General features: G+C 44.1%; 1 protein-coding gene across 2 annotated transcripts in view; it reads left to right on the top strand.

Moving 5' to 3' along the window:
- The window catches only part of syk (spleen tyrosine kinase), a 207,670-nt gene that overhangs the window by 152,889 nt on the left and 39,824 nt on the right, over positions 1–14,957 (top strand). For both annotated transcript variants that reach the window (XM_085984618.1, XM_085984614.1), the window contains exon 6: positions 747–796. In XM_085984618.1, coding sequence (XP_085840744.1) covers positions 747–796 — 50 coding nt within the window. The remainder of the gene's footprint in view (positions 1–746; positions 797–14,957) is intronic.

The raw sequence follows: 14,957 nt of genomic DNA, 5'->3' as shown, positions 1-14,957 counted from the left end.
GTTTCTAAGAATGCTTGCACTGTGTCATCACTACACAGCCTTTGACGTGATGATAATAATAGTAATGGTGCTGCAGGGCTGGTCTGATGTTATCAATGAACACAAGTGCCAGCACTTTCCACAATATATTAATAGTTTCCTACCCCTCAATAGCCACTTGCAGTAAAGGTAAAAAGATATGTCTTTTGAAGAGCTATATAGAATTTCGCATTTTGGGATTGATAAATGGGATTTCAAGGTGTACGGAGTCAATTGCAACAATATTACATCCACACTGTATTTTCAAACCGCTCATGAATGGTGTTACAAGGGGGCTGCAAGAATTTAGAGGAGGAAAGGATTTAATTCAATCCTGGTATATTGAGCACTTCTTTCACCTACCCTCCTTCCTTCTGAATTTTGCAGTGTGCTGTGGAACTGGCAAAACTGTTAATTCCTGTGACATTTGCGAGTTAGGCAGTAAACTTTCAGCCTGTCATTTACACATTTACGTCACAAGTTTGCTGAAAATAACATGCCTGCAACTGTTCATGCGAAAGTCATGACGTAAGTGTGAACCGTTTTGAAAATCATGTCCATCATCATTTCAAATAAAGCAATATTGCACTCTATTTGAATTATTAGTTTTCCCCATAGTCTTTATTCAATAAGTATTGAAATTCCACATTAAAAAACTATTTAATGTACAGATTATATGATTTGTAATTGTGTCCCATAGATATTCTTACTGTGGTTTTGTTTTCTAGATTCCTTTGGATTAACCCCAGCGCCACCACTTCCAAGTAACCATCCTCGGGTAAGAATGTATTAAGAGCTGAGTAGCTTACAGACTCTTTAAAACCATTCTATTTCTCACTGAGTTACCAGAACATATCTGACTATGGTAAACCTTGAAAAATGTCTTAACTCCCTAGGATTACTGGAAATAAAATCCCCAGTAAAATAATATGCAGTACAAGCAGTGGTGCATACCTGTGTAAATTAGTTTAACATACAGATTATTCAAATCTGTAATATTTACAAGTTACTTTTTGCTTTTCACGACTCCTTTGGTGACACATTAGAGTGGTGCAATAAAAACATTTTATTTTATTTTATGCCTCAGCTCATTTTCTGCTGAAACCCTCATCCATGCCTTTGTTGCCTCTAGAGTTAACTATTCCAATGCTCTCTTGGCCGGCCTCCCATCTTCCACCCTACATAAACTTGTGCTCATCCAAAACTCTGCTGCCTGTATCTTAACTCGCTCCAACTCTCGTTTACCCGTCACCCCAGTGCTTGCTGACCTTCACTGGCTCCCGTTCTGACAATACCTCAATTTTAAAATCCTCATCCTTGTTTTCAAATCCCTCCATGGCCTCGCCCTTCCTTATGTCCTCCAGCCCTACAAGCCTTCGAGATCTCTACGCTCCTCCAATTCTGGCCTCTTGCGCATCCCCGATTTTAATCACTCCACCGTTAGTGGCGTACTTTCAGCTGCCTTGACCCGATGCTCTGGAATTCCCTCCCTAAACCTATCCACCTCTCTACCTGTCTCTCTTTCTTTAAGATGCTCCTTAAAACCTACCTCTTTGACTAAGGTTTTGGTCATCTGTCCTGATATCTCTTTCTGTGGCTCGGTGTCAAAAATGTTTTTTCATATCGCTCTTGTGAAGCGCCTTGGGGCGTTTTGCTACGTTAAACGTGTTTTATAAATGTAAATTGTTGTTGTGCAGGGTCACTTTCCTACTGATTTTTTTTTTACCCTCCCTCTGGGGAAGAGTCTCATCTTTTCTTGGCTCTTCCCACAAATATCTTGATGAAATCAGAAATTTACTGCATGAGGAACTGCAGGGATGAATCCAAATTCTGTGAGTGCAGTACTGGGCTAAATGTGCTGGGCTATCAGATCACTATAATTCCATAGCACTTTGATTTTCCTGATCTGTTATGCTAGCCCAACTACTGCTTTCCTGGAATAGGCTTCAGTTTGGGTTTTCACAAAAGATTCCTTAGCCTGCACCTACAAGAACAAAAATGGGTGGAGAACAATTTATAGAAGTAATTTGTTTGAAAGAAGCTTGCCTTGTTGAGTCTGGACAGTTATATTTAGATTGTGCAGTAAAATCCTGGACTTTGCTGAGCTGCTAATTAAGATAAGACCTTACCATATGAGACATGGTGGGTGGCGGGGTGGGGGGGGGGGTTGGAGGTGGCGGGGGGAAGGGGAAGTGATTCCCATCTCGCTACCTCCCCATTTGCACAAGAGCAGGGCAGTATCGGAACCCAGATTGCATGACTGGTCAAAGCGCCAAGGTATTGGTGAGTTCCCATCCATTCTGATTTTCAGGCGGACCTCGATCCTAGTGCCAGAATCCCTGCCTGTAACAGACAGGAGGCTCATACATATATGGGCCCAGATTCGGCGTTCCACAACTAGAGCATGCCCGAACCAAGAAAAACAGGTGCACATATACCAATTCCTATCCCAGATGATCACTAGGCAGTAAGCTAACTGTAGGGTTCAAATAGTTGCATTAACCACAAAAGGGAACTCAGATACTTTATCTGTCACAGGAACATTTTGTGAGCCTATGCTCCTGATGCAGAGTCTCACTTGACAGCAACATGGATCAGAGAATCAGGTACAAATGCCGTTGAAAAATCTAGCACACAAATTTCCGCACTCAAGTGTCCAAACAACACTCCTGTTAAGTGAGGCACTGTATTGGGAGCTGGGCCTTGCAAATTTTACCCTTATATATTGTTAAATATTGTATTCTGACAGACCTGTGACTATTTTTTTTAAATTACCATTGTTCCTTCTTTGCATTATTTTTGTAACACATCACTTCACTGGAAACCGAATGGATGGGCAGTTGAAATCACCCAGGTTACTAACTCACCCTTGAACCACCCAGATCCTGCCAACCATAATTTTTACACAGGCTTCTGGACTCAAAGCCTGCGGTGTCTTTCTTTAAATATATGGGTCAGGGTCCAATGACATCATCGAGCCCTGACTGCGATTTTAACTCGGCCTGAATGGGGTACCCACTGTGGTTTTCCGCCAGGCTGAACAGAGTCAGGACCAATGTGCCCCCTCATTTCTTTTTGGGTACGCGTCCCATTCACAGTTTCGAGCATGCACAGAATTTAACATTGAAAAAGCCGGTCCTGGGCTGCGTGGAACCGGCAGAGAGCTGCGCAGCCGCACAGCTTAGAGGGAACGTTGGTCAGAACCTGCCGGGAAGATCTAGAGGCCCAAACAGGTTAGTTTTTTTACTTTCCTTTTGAGGGAGGAGAAGGAGAGCTCCTCCGGGCCCAACAAACAAAGTTTAGGGCTCCCTTGCCCCAGAGATCGCCCCCTTCCTCTCCCATCTTCCCACTCATGAATCCCTATCAGACCCACTTCTCCACACCTGGGAGTGCTGGTAGGGGGCTATGGACCACCCAATTTCCCGGAGGACTGCAGCCGCTGGGCTGGCAGGATATTAGCGAGGCCCAGAAAATAGCCTGATTTCTGCAGCAGTGAGTGAGTTCCACCTCACCTCTGCACCCACCCAACCAAAATCCACGTGGATTTAAAATCAGGCCCCACATTGCAGGATTTTTCAGTACATCAGATTGTTTTGACTACTGAATTACAGAAGAATTCACTATTAAAATTAACAAAACTGAATGTAAACTGGTATTTCTCTGATCCATATTATACTGTTTTACTGCACAGTCCCCACACTTTCTTATACTCCATCCAGATCTTAGCAGCTGAATTATTTTCAATGGTTGGAGTGTGGAGGAAGACATTTTAAAACATAAGCAGTTATAGAGGACACCACCATCTTAGAAATTCAATAGAAATTACCCTGCATATTTGGTGTTAAGTGCTTAAAAAAACTTTGGGAAGTCATGAATGACTGGCTGTCTCTCAGTGAAATATAAGTAGATATTATACACCTGTTCATTTTGGGTTCTCTATTTTAATTATGGTGTGCCACAGCATAATGTTTAAAACTTTTTATAAATGGATAATTATATTGAACAGAAAAAAAAATCAACAAAATGTCCTTTTGTTTAAGATGAACTACCCTGTTGCTCCTGATTTTAAATCACACGTCATCTCAACTGTTACCAACCCTTTATCAGCAAACATTTCACAGCTTGTAGCAACATCTCAGTTGAATTCCGGTACTTTTCACAGTTTTTAAAAACTGTGTTGCGATAAAACGTCCTGTTTCAAAAAGTTTAATCACTCAACATCTAAGGGCATCCTGGGAGCATGCCTCACTGAATCTGGCAAGTCAGCCCAAACTCGTTACTGGGAGATCATTTCAATGAACTGCTAATTTTTGGAGGCCTTGCACAAAGTTTGTGGGAGCCTTATTACACATATAATCTTCGGCAATCCTACGTAAATTAGATCCATCCCAAATTCAATGATCTTTTTCACCTGTTCACTCTTTCAGCACTGCTCATACATATAAAACATGCACTGCTGGGATTTCCTCCTATGGTCTTTGGAAGTTTGATTCTTAAATATGTGATTAACAGTTCAGTACTGCATTTATAGTCCTGGGATTTTTTTCACAGGTTTATCTGCATTATTCTTGATGCATTACTTTCTGGTGGTGTTTACCACTGTATCTTTGCAATGCAGGACTCCTTTTTTCTTCCACAGCATTGTTCTGATGGTTGCTGCTTAATTAACTGCAACCACAATGTACAGTATGTGAATTCCATTAGGCATCCCAATGGCAATGATGGATTTGGGGGAAGAAGAGGAGTTCATGAAGAGGGTGGAAAGACAGCTGCAAAATAATACCCAGTCTAAGATGGCCTGATCTCTGGTTGGCTCAAGGATGGCCAAGACTGGGAACTCAACATCCAGGGGTATTCGATATTCAGGAAAGATAGGCAAAAAGGAAAGGGAGGTGGGGTAGCATTACTGGTTAAAGAAGGGATTAACACAATTGTAATGAAGGATATTAGCTCTGATGATGTGGAATCTGCATGGGTAGAATTGAGAAATACTAAGGGGAAGAAAACGTTAGTGGGAGTGGTATATAGACCTCCAAACAGTAAGGCGGAGGTTGGGGATGGCATTAAAAGAGAAATTAAAGAAGCGTGCAATAAGGGCACAGCAATCATCATGGGTGACTTTAATCTACATATAGATTGGGCTAACCAAATTAGTAACAATACTGTGGAGGAGGAATTCCTGGAGTGTTTATGGGATGGTTTCCTGGACCAATATGTCGAGGAACCAACCAGAGATCAGGCCATCTTAGACTGGGCATTATGTAACGTGAAAGGATTAATTAGCAATCTTGTTGTACGAGGCCCCTTGGGTCGGAGTGATCATAATATGATCGAATTCTTCATTAAGATGGAGAATGAAGTAGTTGACTCAGAGACTAGGGTCCTGAATTTAAATAAAGGAAACTACGATGGTCTGAGGAGTGAGTTGGACTGGATTGATTGGGGAATGTCACTCAAAGGGTTGACGGTGGATAGGCAATGGCAAACATTCAAAGACCGAATGGATGAACTACAGAATTTGTTCATCCCAGTTTGGCATAAAAATAAAACAAAAAAGGTGACTCAACCGTGGCTAACAAGGGAAATTAGGGATAGCATAAGATCCAAGGAGAGGACATATAAATTGGCCAGAAAAAGCAATAATCCTGAGGATTGGGAGCAGTTTAGGATTCAACAAAGGAGGACAAAGGGATTAATTAAGAAAGGGAAAATAGAATATGAGAGTAAGCTTTCAGGGAACATAAAAACTGACTGTAAAAGCTTTTATAGACATGTGAAGAGAAAAAGATTGGTGAAGTCAAGCGTAGGTCCCTTTCAGTCAGAATCAAGGGAATTTATAATGGGGAACAAAGAAATGGCTGACCAACTTAATACATATTTTGGTTCTGTCTTCACAAAGGAGGACACAAATAACCTCCCAGAGATGCCGGGGAACATAGGGTCTGATGAAAGGGTGGAACTGAAAGAAATCAGCATTTGTAGGGAAATGGTGTTAGGAAAATTGATGGGACTGAAGGCCGATAAATCCCCAGCGCCTGATAATCTACATCCCAGGGTACTTAAGGAAGTGGCCCTAGAAATAATAGATGCATTGCTGGTCATCTTCCAGAACTCGATAGACTCTGGAACAGTACCCATGGATTGGAGGGTAGCTAATTAAAAAGGGTGGTAGAGAAAAAGCGGGGAATTATAGACCGGTAAGCCTGACATCAGGAGTGGGGAAAATGCTAGAGTCCATTATAAAAGATGTAATAGCAGAGCACTTGGAAAGCAGTGACAGGATCGGACAAAGTCAACATGGATTTACAAAAGGTAAATCATGCTTGACTAATCTACTGGAATTTTTTGAGGATGAAACTGGTAAAATAGATTAGGGAGAACCAGCGGATGTGGTGTATTTGGACTTTCAGAAGGCTTTCGATAAGGTCCCGCATAAGAGATTAGCGTGCAAAATTATGGCACATGGGATTGGGGGCAATGTATTGACTTGGATAGAGAACTGGTTGGCGGACAGAAAGCAAAGAGTTGGAATAAACGGGTCATTTTCCGAGTGGCAGGCAGTGACTAGTGGGGTACCGCAAGGATCGGTCCTATGACCCCAGCTGTTCACAATATATATTAATGATCTGGACGAGGGAATTGGATGTAATATCTCCAAATTTGCAGACGACACAAAGCTGGGTGGGAGGGTATGCTGTGGGGAGGATGTCGTGAAACTCCAGTACGATTTGGACAGGTTGGGTGATTGGGCAGAAACATGGCAAATGCACTATAATGTGGATAAATGTGAGGTTATCCACTTTGGTAGCAAAAACAGGAAGGCAGATTATTATTTCAATGGCAATAGATTGGGAGAAGGGGAAGTGCAGAGAGACCTCGATGTTCTTGTGCACCAGTCGCTGAAGGTAAGCATGCAGGTGCAGCAGGCGGTAAAGAAGGCAAATGGTATGTTGGCCTTCGTAGCAAGAGGGTTCGAGTACAGGAATAAGGATGTCTTGCTACAGTTGTACAGCGCCTTGGTGAGACCGCACCTTGAGTATTGTGTGCAGTTTTGTTCACCTTATCTGAGGAAGGACGTTCTTGCCATGGAAGGAGTGCAGCGAAGATTCACCAGGCTGATACCTGGGATGGCAGGAATGACGTATGAGGAGAGATTGTGTCGATTGGGCTTATACTCACGGAGTTTAGAAGATTGAGAGGGGATCTCATTGAAACCTATAAAATTCTGTCAGGCCTGGACAGATTAGATGCAGGAAGGATTTTTCTACTGGCCGGGGAGTCCAGAACCAGGGGTCATAGTCTAAGGATAAGGGGTAAGCCATTTAGGACTGAAATGAGGAGGAATTTCTTCACCCAGAGAGTGGTGAACCTGTGGAATTCTCTGCCACAGAGGGTGGTGGAGGCCAGTTCATTAAATATATTCAAGAAGGAGTTGGATATATTTCTTAAGGCTAAATGGATATGGGGAGAAGGCAGGGACAGGGTACTGAATTTGGATGATCAGCCATGATCTCATTGAATGGCGGAGCAGGCTCGAAGGGCCGAATGGCCTACTCCTGCTCCTATCTTCTATGTTTCTACGTTTCTAAAATGGTTCCTCTTAGAAAACAAATCTTCAGACCTAGGCATACTTACTTGGGATGTCTGAAGCAACCTGCTTTCATCGTCTATGCTTCACAAGGAAGAGTATCATGGAGTTTTCTTGTCACCTTGATCAAAATCTGCAGAAAAGAGCCCTGACTTGCAACAGGGTTCTCCTGATCATACTGTCATAATTGACACCATTTCTCTGGATATTGCGCTGGAGAACTCCTGCAGAAATTCCACCCAAAGACCTCCCACAGGGCTAGCCCTGCCTGTACCGTACATGTCTATCAACTGACCATTTGCACGTTGGACCACTCAGTGGTTCACCTGCAAATGCTCCAGGAATTGCTGTTGGCTTCATGGTGGACTGCAGGTTTCCTAGTCTCTCTCATTACTGCATAGATGTCAGAACAGGATTTCTGCAGAGGTTCCAACATACCAGGCACTGAATATACTCAAAGGGCTGCATGAAGTGCTTCTGCTAATGAGCTCCCACCATAAGGTAAGAATCTGTCAGGTTTATAGCAAGCTGGCCTAAGCCCTTTTTTTATATTCATTCATGGGATGTGGACATCACATCACTGGCAAGGCCAGCATTTATTGCCCACCCCTAGTTGCCCTTGAGAAGGTGGTGGTGAGCCGCCATCTTCAACCGCTGCAGTCCGTGTGGTGAAGGTACTCCCACAGTGCTGTTAGGGAGGGAGTTCCAGGATTTTGACCCAGCGACCATGAAGGAACGGTGATATACTTCCAAGTCAGGATGGCGTGTGACTTGGAGGAGAATTTGGAGGTGGTGGTGTTCCCATGCGCCTGCTGCCCTTGTCCTTCTAGGTGGTAGAAGTCATGGATTTGGGAGGTGCTACCGAAGAAGCCTTGGCGAGTTGCTGCAGTGCATCTTGTAGATGGTAAACACTGCAGCCACGGTGGAGGGAGTGAATGTTTAAGGTGGTGGATGGGGTGCCAATCAAGTGGGCTGCTTTGTCTTGGATGGTGTTGAGCTTCTTGAGTGTTGTTGGAGCTGCACTCATCCAGGCAAGTGGAGAGTATTCCATCACACTCCTTACCTGTGCCTTGTAAATGGTGGAAAGGCTTTGGGGAGTCAGGAGGTGAGATACTCGCCGCAGAATACCCAGCCTCTGACCTGCTCTTGTTGCCACAGTATTTATGTGATTGGTCCAGTTAAGTTTCTGGTCAATGGTGACCCCCCACGATATTGATGGTGGGGGATTCAGCGATGGTAATGCCATTGAATGTCAAGGGGCTGTGGTTAGTTCCTTGCTTTTTGGAGATAGTCATTGCCTGGCACTTGTATGGCGCAAATGTTACCTGTCACTTATCAGCCCAAACTTGAATGTCATCCAGGTCTTGCTGCAGGCGGGCATGGACTGTTTCATTATCTGAGGAGTTGTGAATGGCACTGAACACTGTGCAGTCATCAGCAAACATCCCCATTTCTGACCTTATGATGGAGGGAAGGTCATTGATGAAGCAGCTGAAGGGGTTGGGCCTAGGACACTGCCCTGAGGAACTCCTGCAACAATGTCCTGGGGCTGTGATGATTGACCTCCAACCACCACAACCATCTTCCTTTGTGCTAGGTATGACTCATGCCAGTGGAGAGTTCCCCCCCTGATTCCCATTGACTTCAGTTTTACTCGGGTTCCTTGATGCCACACTCTGTCAAATGCTGCCTTGATGTCAAGGGCAGTCACTCTCACCTCACCTCTGGAATGCAGCTCTTTTGTCCATGTTTGGACCAAGATTGTAATGAGGTCTGGAGCCAAGTGGTCTTGGTGGAACTGGGTATCAGTGAGCAGGTTATTGGTGAGTAAGTGTGACTTGATAGCACTGATGACGACACCTTTCATCACTTTGCTGATGATTGACAGTAGACTGATGGGGCGGTAATTGGCCGGATTGGATTTGTTCTGTTTTTTGTGGACAGGACATACCTGGGCAGTTTTCCACATTGTCGGGTAGATGCCAGTGTTGTAGCTGTACTGGAACAGCTTGGATAGAGGCGCGGCTAGTTCTGGAGCACAAGTTCAGGTTTTTCCTACTTCTCTGCAGCCACTTCCACTTGTTATTCCTCACTTGTGCTGGATTTATCTTCTTACCCTCCCTATCTAATTTTCCCTCAGTTGGATGTATCTGAGCTGGTGCCACCATGCTCAGGGGTGTAAACAGACTCGAGAGATCGGCCAGCTTCCTGCTCCTCTCTGGTGGCAGGTACATCATCTAGGAGGACCCTATACAAATCGAAAAGCAACATGTGTTACCATGAAGGCTGCATGAAATAATTGAGCACACAATACTAATGCCAATACTTTGGGTGCCATGTTGGTAATGGGTAGATGTGCCTGCATGTTAATAAATGAGTTTAAATGGGGAAACCAAGAAGAAGTTGAAGAGGACACTTGCCTTGTTAGGCTACCATCCAGCTCTCTCTGGTCAACACCCTCTTTTGCCTCATCTCACAAAATTTAAGGGCTGCCTGCTCATGACAAATAGTTCTTAATCCCACCCCATTACACCCATGGAGCACTTTGGGAGTATGTGTGGAAAGTATTCCTTGACTATCCTGGGAATTCTGCCCAACTTGCCACATGACAGGCCCAGCAGGCATGAATTCCATTTTGGGCCTCCTGAAGTCCCTAACAATAAAGAAATCAAAGGTAATTGATTCCTGAATGATTGATTACTTTAGACCTGCTTGTCCAGATATTCCTTGAAGGGAATAAAGTAATATTTACCTGATTAAATCTGTAGCCTGATAAGGAGATAAGGGTACCATTCCGAGCCCTGACACCACCAGAGTAGGCACCTCTGTTGTGCCATTCAGGCATGGGCCAGCAGCCCCTCCTCTGTAAATGACACCATGCCTGCAATTTGTGACGGAGTCAACAGCTGTGCAGAGCAGCAGACAGTCGCCCCACCCCTCCGTACTTCTGCCCTTAAAAGGATCTGTGAAATTTTGGGCTTTAAAGCTCTGGCCAGTAACTCACTCACTCACTCATATACTATAGAGTTTTCTAAGTAAGCTAACTAACCAATGGGGCAGAAATACAATTTGAAGCTGCTTCAGCTGTTATGGACACAATTCAAAAAAGATTTCTAACCATCGACGATGGTTTCTACCAAAATCACAGGATACAGAACATTTTTGGAACAACGAAATGGCATTTATCCTCAATGAGTCCTGCCATCTTTAATCCCACCTATTCTCATTCTTATTCTCACCATATTTCCATATCCCCTCTTTGTTAAGAAACAATTTTAATTTTCTTTTGAACCCATTTTACTATTTGCTTCAATGACCTTCGCTAGTAACTCATTCCATATGTGTATAGGGCTGTATTTTGGTCTGAGTGGCGAATGAATGGCACCAGTCATTCGTTAGACATGTACTTGCCCACAGACTTTCCATGCAGTTTTACCCGGCAAGTTCCTGTCAGCCAAACATCAAAAAAGCGCCGCGCCCTCTACAGAGCATCTGGAACCTGTGCTCGCAACGCGATCCTATGCAGAGCTAGACAGATAGCGAACAACTTGATATCTTCCCATAAAATCACAAGGCTTGACTTTTCTTGTAACTCTTTATTGAAAGATTCTTATTATTGTAGAACTGAAATACAACACAGAAATGGAAGCACACATTAGTATACAAGCGCATAACTGATATGTATACACAAATTTAGGTACGCCTGAGCAACACAGTACATTTAGTAAACTGGGAGGCATTCTCTTTAAATTAGCCCTGTACATAGTGTATCAAAATACAGCTACTAGTTAATCAGCTAGACAGAGAAAAGTTACAACTAAACATTTTCTACAACATACAGTGCACACTAATCATCTATAGCATTCTAGAATACTTACAGACAAACAATTTCCAAGACTCAAGCATGGGGACAATACAACTGCTCAGAGCCTGTGCTGCTGTAGGAGCACCGTGGTGTAGGTCTGTGTCCCAGCGAGGACTCCACGAGGACTACGTAGCAGTCCTGTGGGGAGCGCGATGACCTCATCACGCTCGGTCGCGTTGTCCGCGCTTGGGGCGTCACGTGATGCGCGTGGTCGCGTTTCTGGCCGTGGAGGCCGAAGTCGGGAGCGGGAGCTGGAGGCCAGGCTGAGCCGGTGCTTGCCGCGGGAGCGGAAGATCGCGTCGCTCCCGGCGGCTGGTAGATGCGGCCGAAGACGCTAGGCCGGGCTGTGCCGGCGGCCTTTCTGGAAGGCCGGGTCGGGCCGGCAGCCGCCTCACGCACGTCACGTCGTACGTGCCGTGACGTCAGCACACTACGTCGTACGTGACGTGACGTCAGCACGCTAAGGCGCGTCTTAAAGGGGCAATGGCCCTAAAAGGTAAGTTAAAGGGGCAACGGCCCCAACAGGTAGGTTATACATATATAAGTAAGTTAAATACATACAGTGAGGTTAAGTTAGAGGGAGAGCCAGCACACTTTCCATGCAGTTTTACCCGGCAAGTTCCTGTCCGCCAAACATCAAAAAAGCGCCGCGCCCTCTACAGAGCATCTGGGACCTGTGCGAACAGGACAAGCAACTGTGTGTCTCCTTAACCAATCAGATTGAAGAATTGTTAATGAGTCTGAATCAAGAAGTGTCAGTTAGAATATTGACTTCAATGTCAAATCAGGTACAGAAAGCAAAATAAAAAGATGGAAAGAAAGATGGGATTAAGAGAGAGAGAAAAAAGAGACCGAATGAAAAAGTTTAAAAAAAGTTTTTTTTTAAAAACCGGCAACAATAATTAAAAGCTGAAGGAACGAAATTCCAAAAAAGAAAAGAAAGACTTGCATTTATATAGCACCTTTCATGACCACCGGATGTCCCAAAGCGCTTTACAGCCAATGAAGTACTTTTTGAAGTGTAGTCACTGTTGTAATGTTGTAAAAGTTAATTTTCAGTGTCAGAGAAGCTGTTTGGCACTAATTAAGACTTACCATGCTGTTGAAAGGGTACTAAAAGCCCTCGGCCTAGAAATTCAGTAAGGCCCCGCCAGGTCTTTAGCGCCCGAAATTTAGCGCTCGCCCGGATTCCCGTAGCGCCCGCCTGAAATTCAGTTGCGACGGGCCAAGACGGAGGCGGGCGCTATTGCAGGGTTTGGCTGCCTCGCTTGGGGCGATGAAAGTCTATTTCAGGCGTCCAGCTGCCGCTGCGCCACCCGATGCGGTGCGGCAGGCTGGGGTACTGCAGGCCTCCTCCTTCTCTTAAGGAGGAGCTGCCTGCAGCCGTGAGATCGCCGCTGGATTCCCCCGGCAAATGAGCCCGGCACCACGGAGAAGTGCCGGGCTCGCGGGAGTCAGACAGCAATGCCGCGGGGGGGTGGTGCAGGAGTCCGGGGAGGGAGGTGCGGCCATGCGGCCGCCGGGAAAGCGGCCGGCCGCCCCTTCACCTTTATGCGCCGGCCTCTCGGAGCTGCAAGGCCCCGTTTTTCAAACGTTGTTTGCGGCCGCTGCGGGCGAGGCGGCCGCAACTGAATTTGGCCTTCGGCACGGAATCGTGTTGGAACCAGGGCGCTGCGCACACCGATGACGTCATCGGTGCCGGCGCAGCGCTACCGGCTAACGCCGCTGTTAGGGACCAACTTAATTTCGGGCACTAAAAAACTTCCGGCGCAACCCACTCTTTCGCCCCTAAGTGGGCGCAAACGCGACTGAATTTCTAGGCCCTCATTTTTTGTGGCAACTTTAGTCCATATCTATGAGGTAAGTACAGGAACGTCATACTGTTCAATATATTTGAATGGGGAGCCAGACGGCGAGATGCCATTTTTGGGAAGCTTTTGAAGGAATGTTGCATCTGGGACATCAATTTCATGATTTCCGTGTGTAACTGTGCATGTGTGGTTGCCAGAAGTACCTGTCCAATTTGGACAATAAATTACAGTGAGCGCTGTTAGCCTCATCTTTATTTTACAGCAAAATCTAGCGCATTATCTTTAGTATGAAATTGTTCTGCTTGAAATCCTTATTTACTGCTAATTTCCACATTTTTAATCATGTTCCCTCATTTCTGAAACCTTTGCTAGTGTGAACAATTTTCCTTGATTAACTTTATCAATTCTCTTCATAACTAGGAACCTAATTGAAGTTTTCATCTTTTCCAATGAGAATAAGCCTATCTTTAACCTATCTTCCTAGCTTAAATTCCTAAGACATAGTCCCATCCTGGTTCCACTACCCTGCAAGGAACCTTTTTTATGGTATGGTGACCAGAACTGAACATGGTATTCCAGATGGGGTCTAACTTATATAGCAACAATATCAGCATTTTATTTATATTCTATTCCTCTGCTAATACAACTGAGGACTTTGTTTTTATTTTGCAGCCATACACTTGGATGACAGTTTCAAAGATATTTTTCACAATAACTCTTACCCCCTCCACCTCTTTTCTGATCATTAGCTAAATGACTATTTCATCCATTTTATTGCTTAATTTTTGCAAACAAAATTGGTTCTCCTTTTTTCTGAGATGGCGGTTTTCTTATTTCTACATTGAATGTTTGTTCTGCTTTCTGTTTATAGCTAGAAATATTGAAATAATAGGATACTGTTTGTTCAGTTTTCTCATGACTGTTTAAGAATTTATAACCTGTTCTTTAAACGTAGACATTTCGCCTGTATCAAAGTACTTCCGCTACCTCAAAAACCATGCTGTGAAACTATGAATGACGTCCCATGCAGCTCAGTATGGCAGTCAGTTTAGTTTGAGTTCATAACTGCAGTTCCAAGATGGCTGCTGTAGGTAGCTTAAGTAAATATTAATCAGAAGAAGCATCTGTAGACAGCTAATCATTATTTTCGCAGAAATTCTTGAGTATTTTAATTGGTATATCTACAAACATTATTTTCCCTTGAAGATACAATTAAAATGTTGTTGTTGTCTTGGTATAGAGACTTGTGTGTAGTTTTAACAGGTCTGTAAGCATAATGGGAGAATTGTTAATGTAGTGACATAATCATGTTTACTGCTAATACTTGTTATATTTGTTAGTTAATATTGATTGAAAAAATAATGTAAAAGCTTGTTGAAAGCAACCATTGATTCTATAGCAGATGTATCTTCTGCAATGCAAATTTTCTTAGATGCCTAATGTAACAGGTTTGGACTGTCTCGGGAACTAATTCTGCCCTAAACCACCTCCATATTACAACATTTCTCCTTTAAATGTAAGTGAAGCTAATGGAAAGTGATAAGGTAAAAACTGGCTTGTTATGACAGAGGGCACAGCTGGTCATGGAATTGAATGCCAGGGGTACCTTGCCACTTTAGTCCTCCTTATAAAGTTGAGATGACTTCTCTCTGTTTCTGGTCAGACTGCTCTGTTG

The sequence above is a fragment of the Somniosus microcephalus genome, chromosome 1 (genome assembly GCF_052327205.1).
Source record: "Somniosus microcephalus isolate GS21.2 chromosome 1, FLI_Smic_1.0, whole genome shotgun sequence".
NCBI lineage: Eukaryota > Metazoa > Chordata > Chondrichthyes > Squaliformes > Somniosidae > Somniosus > Somniosus microcephalus.
This window is presented reverse-complemented; position numbering and strand designations above follow the sequence as displayed.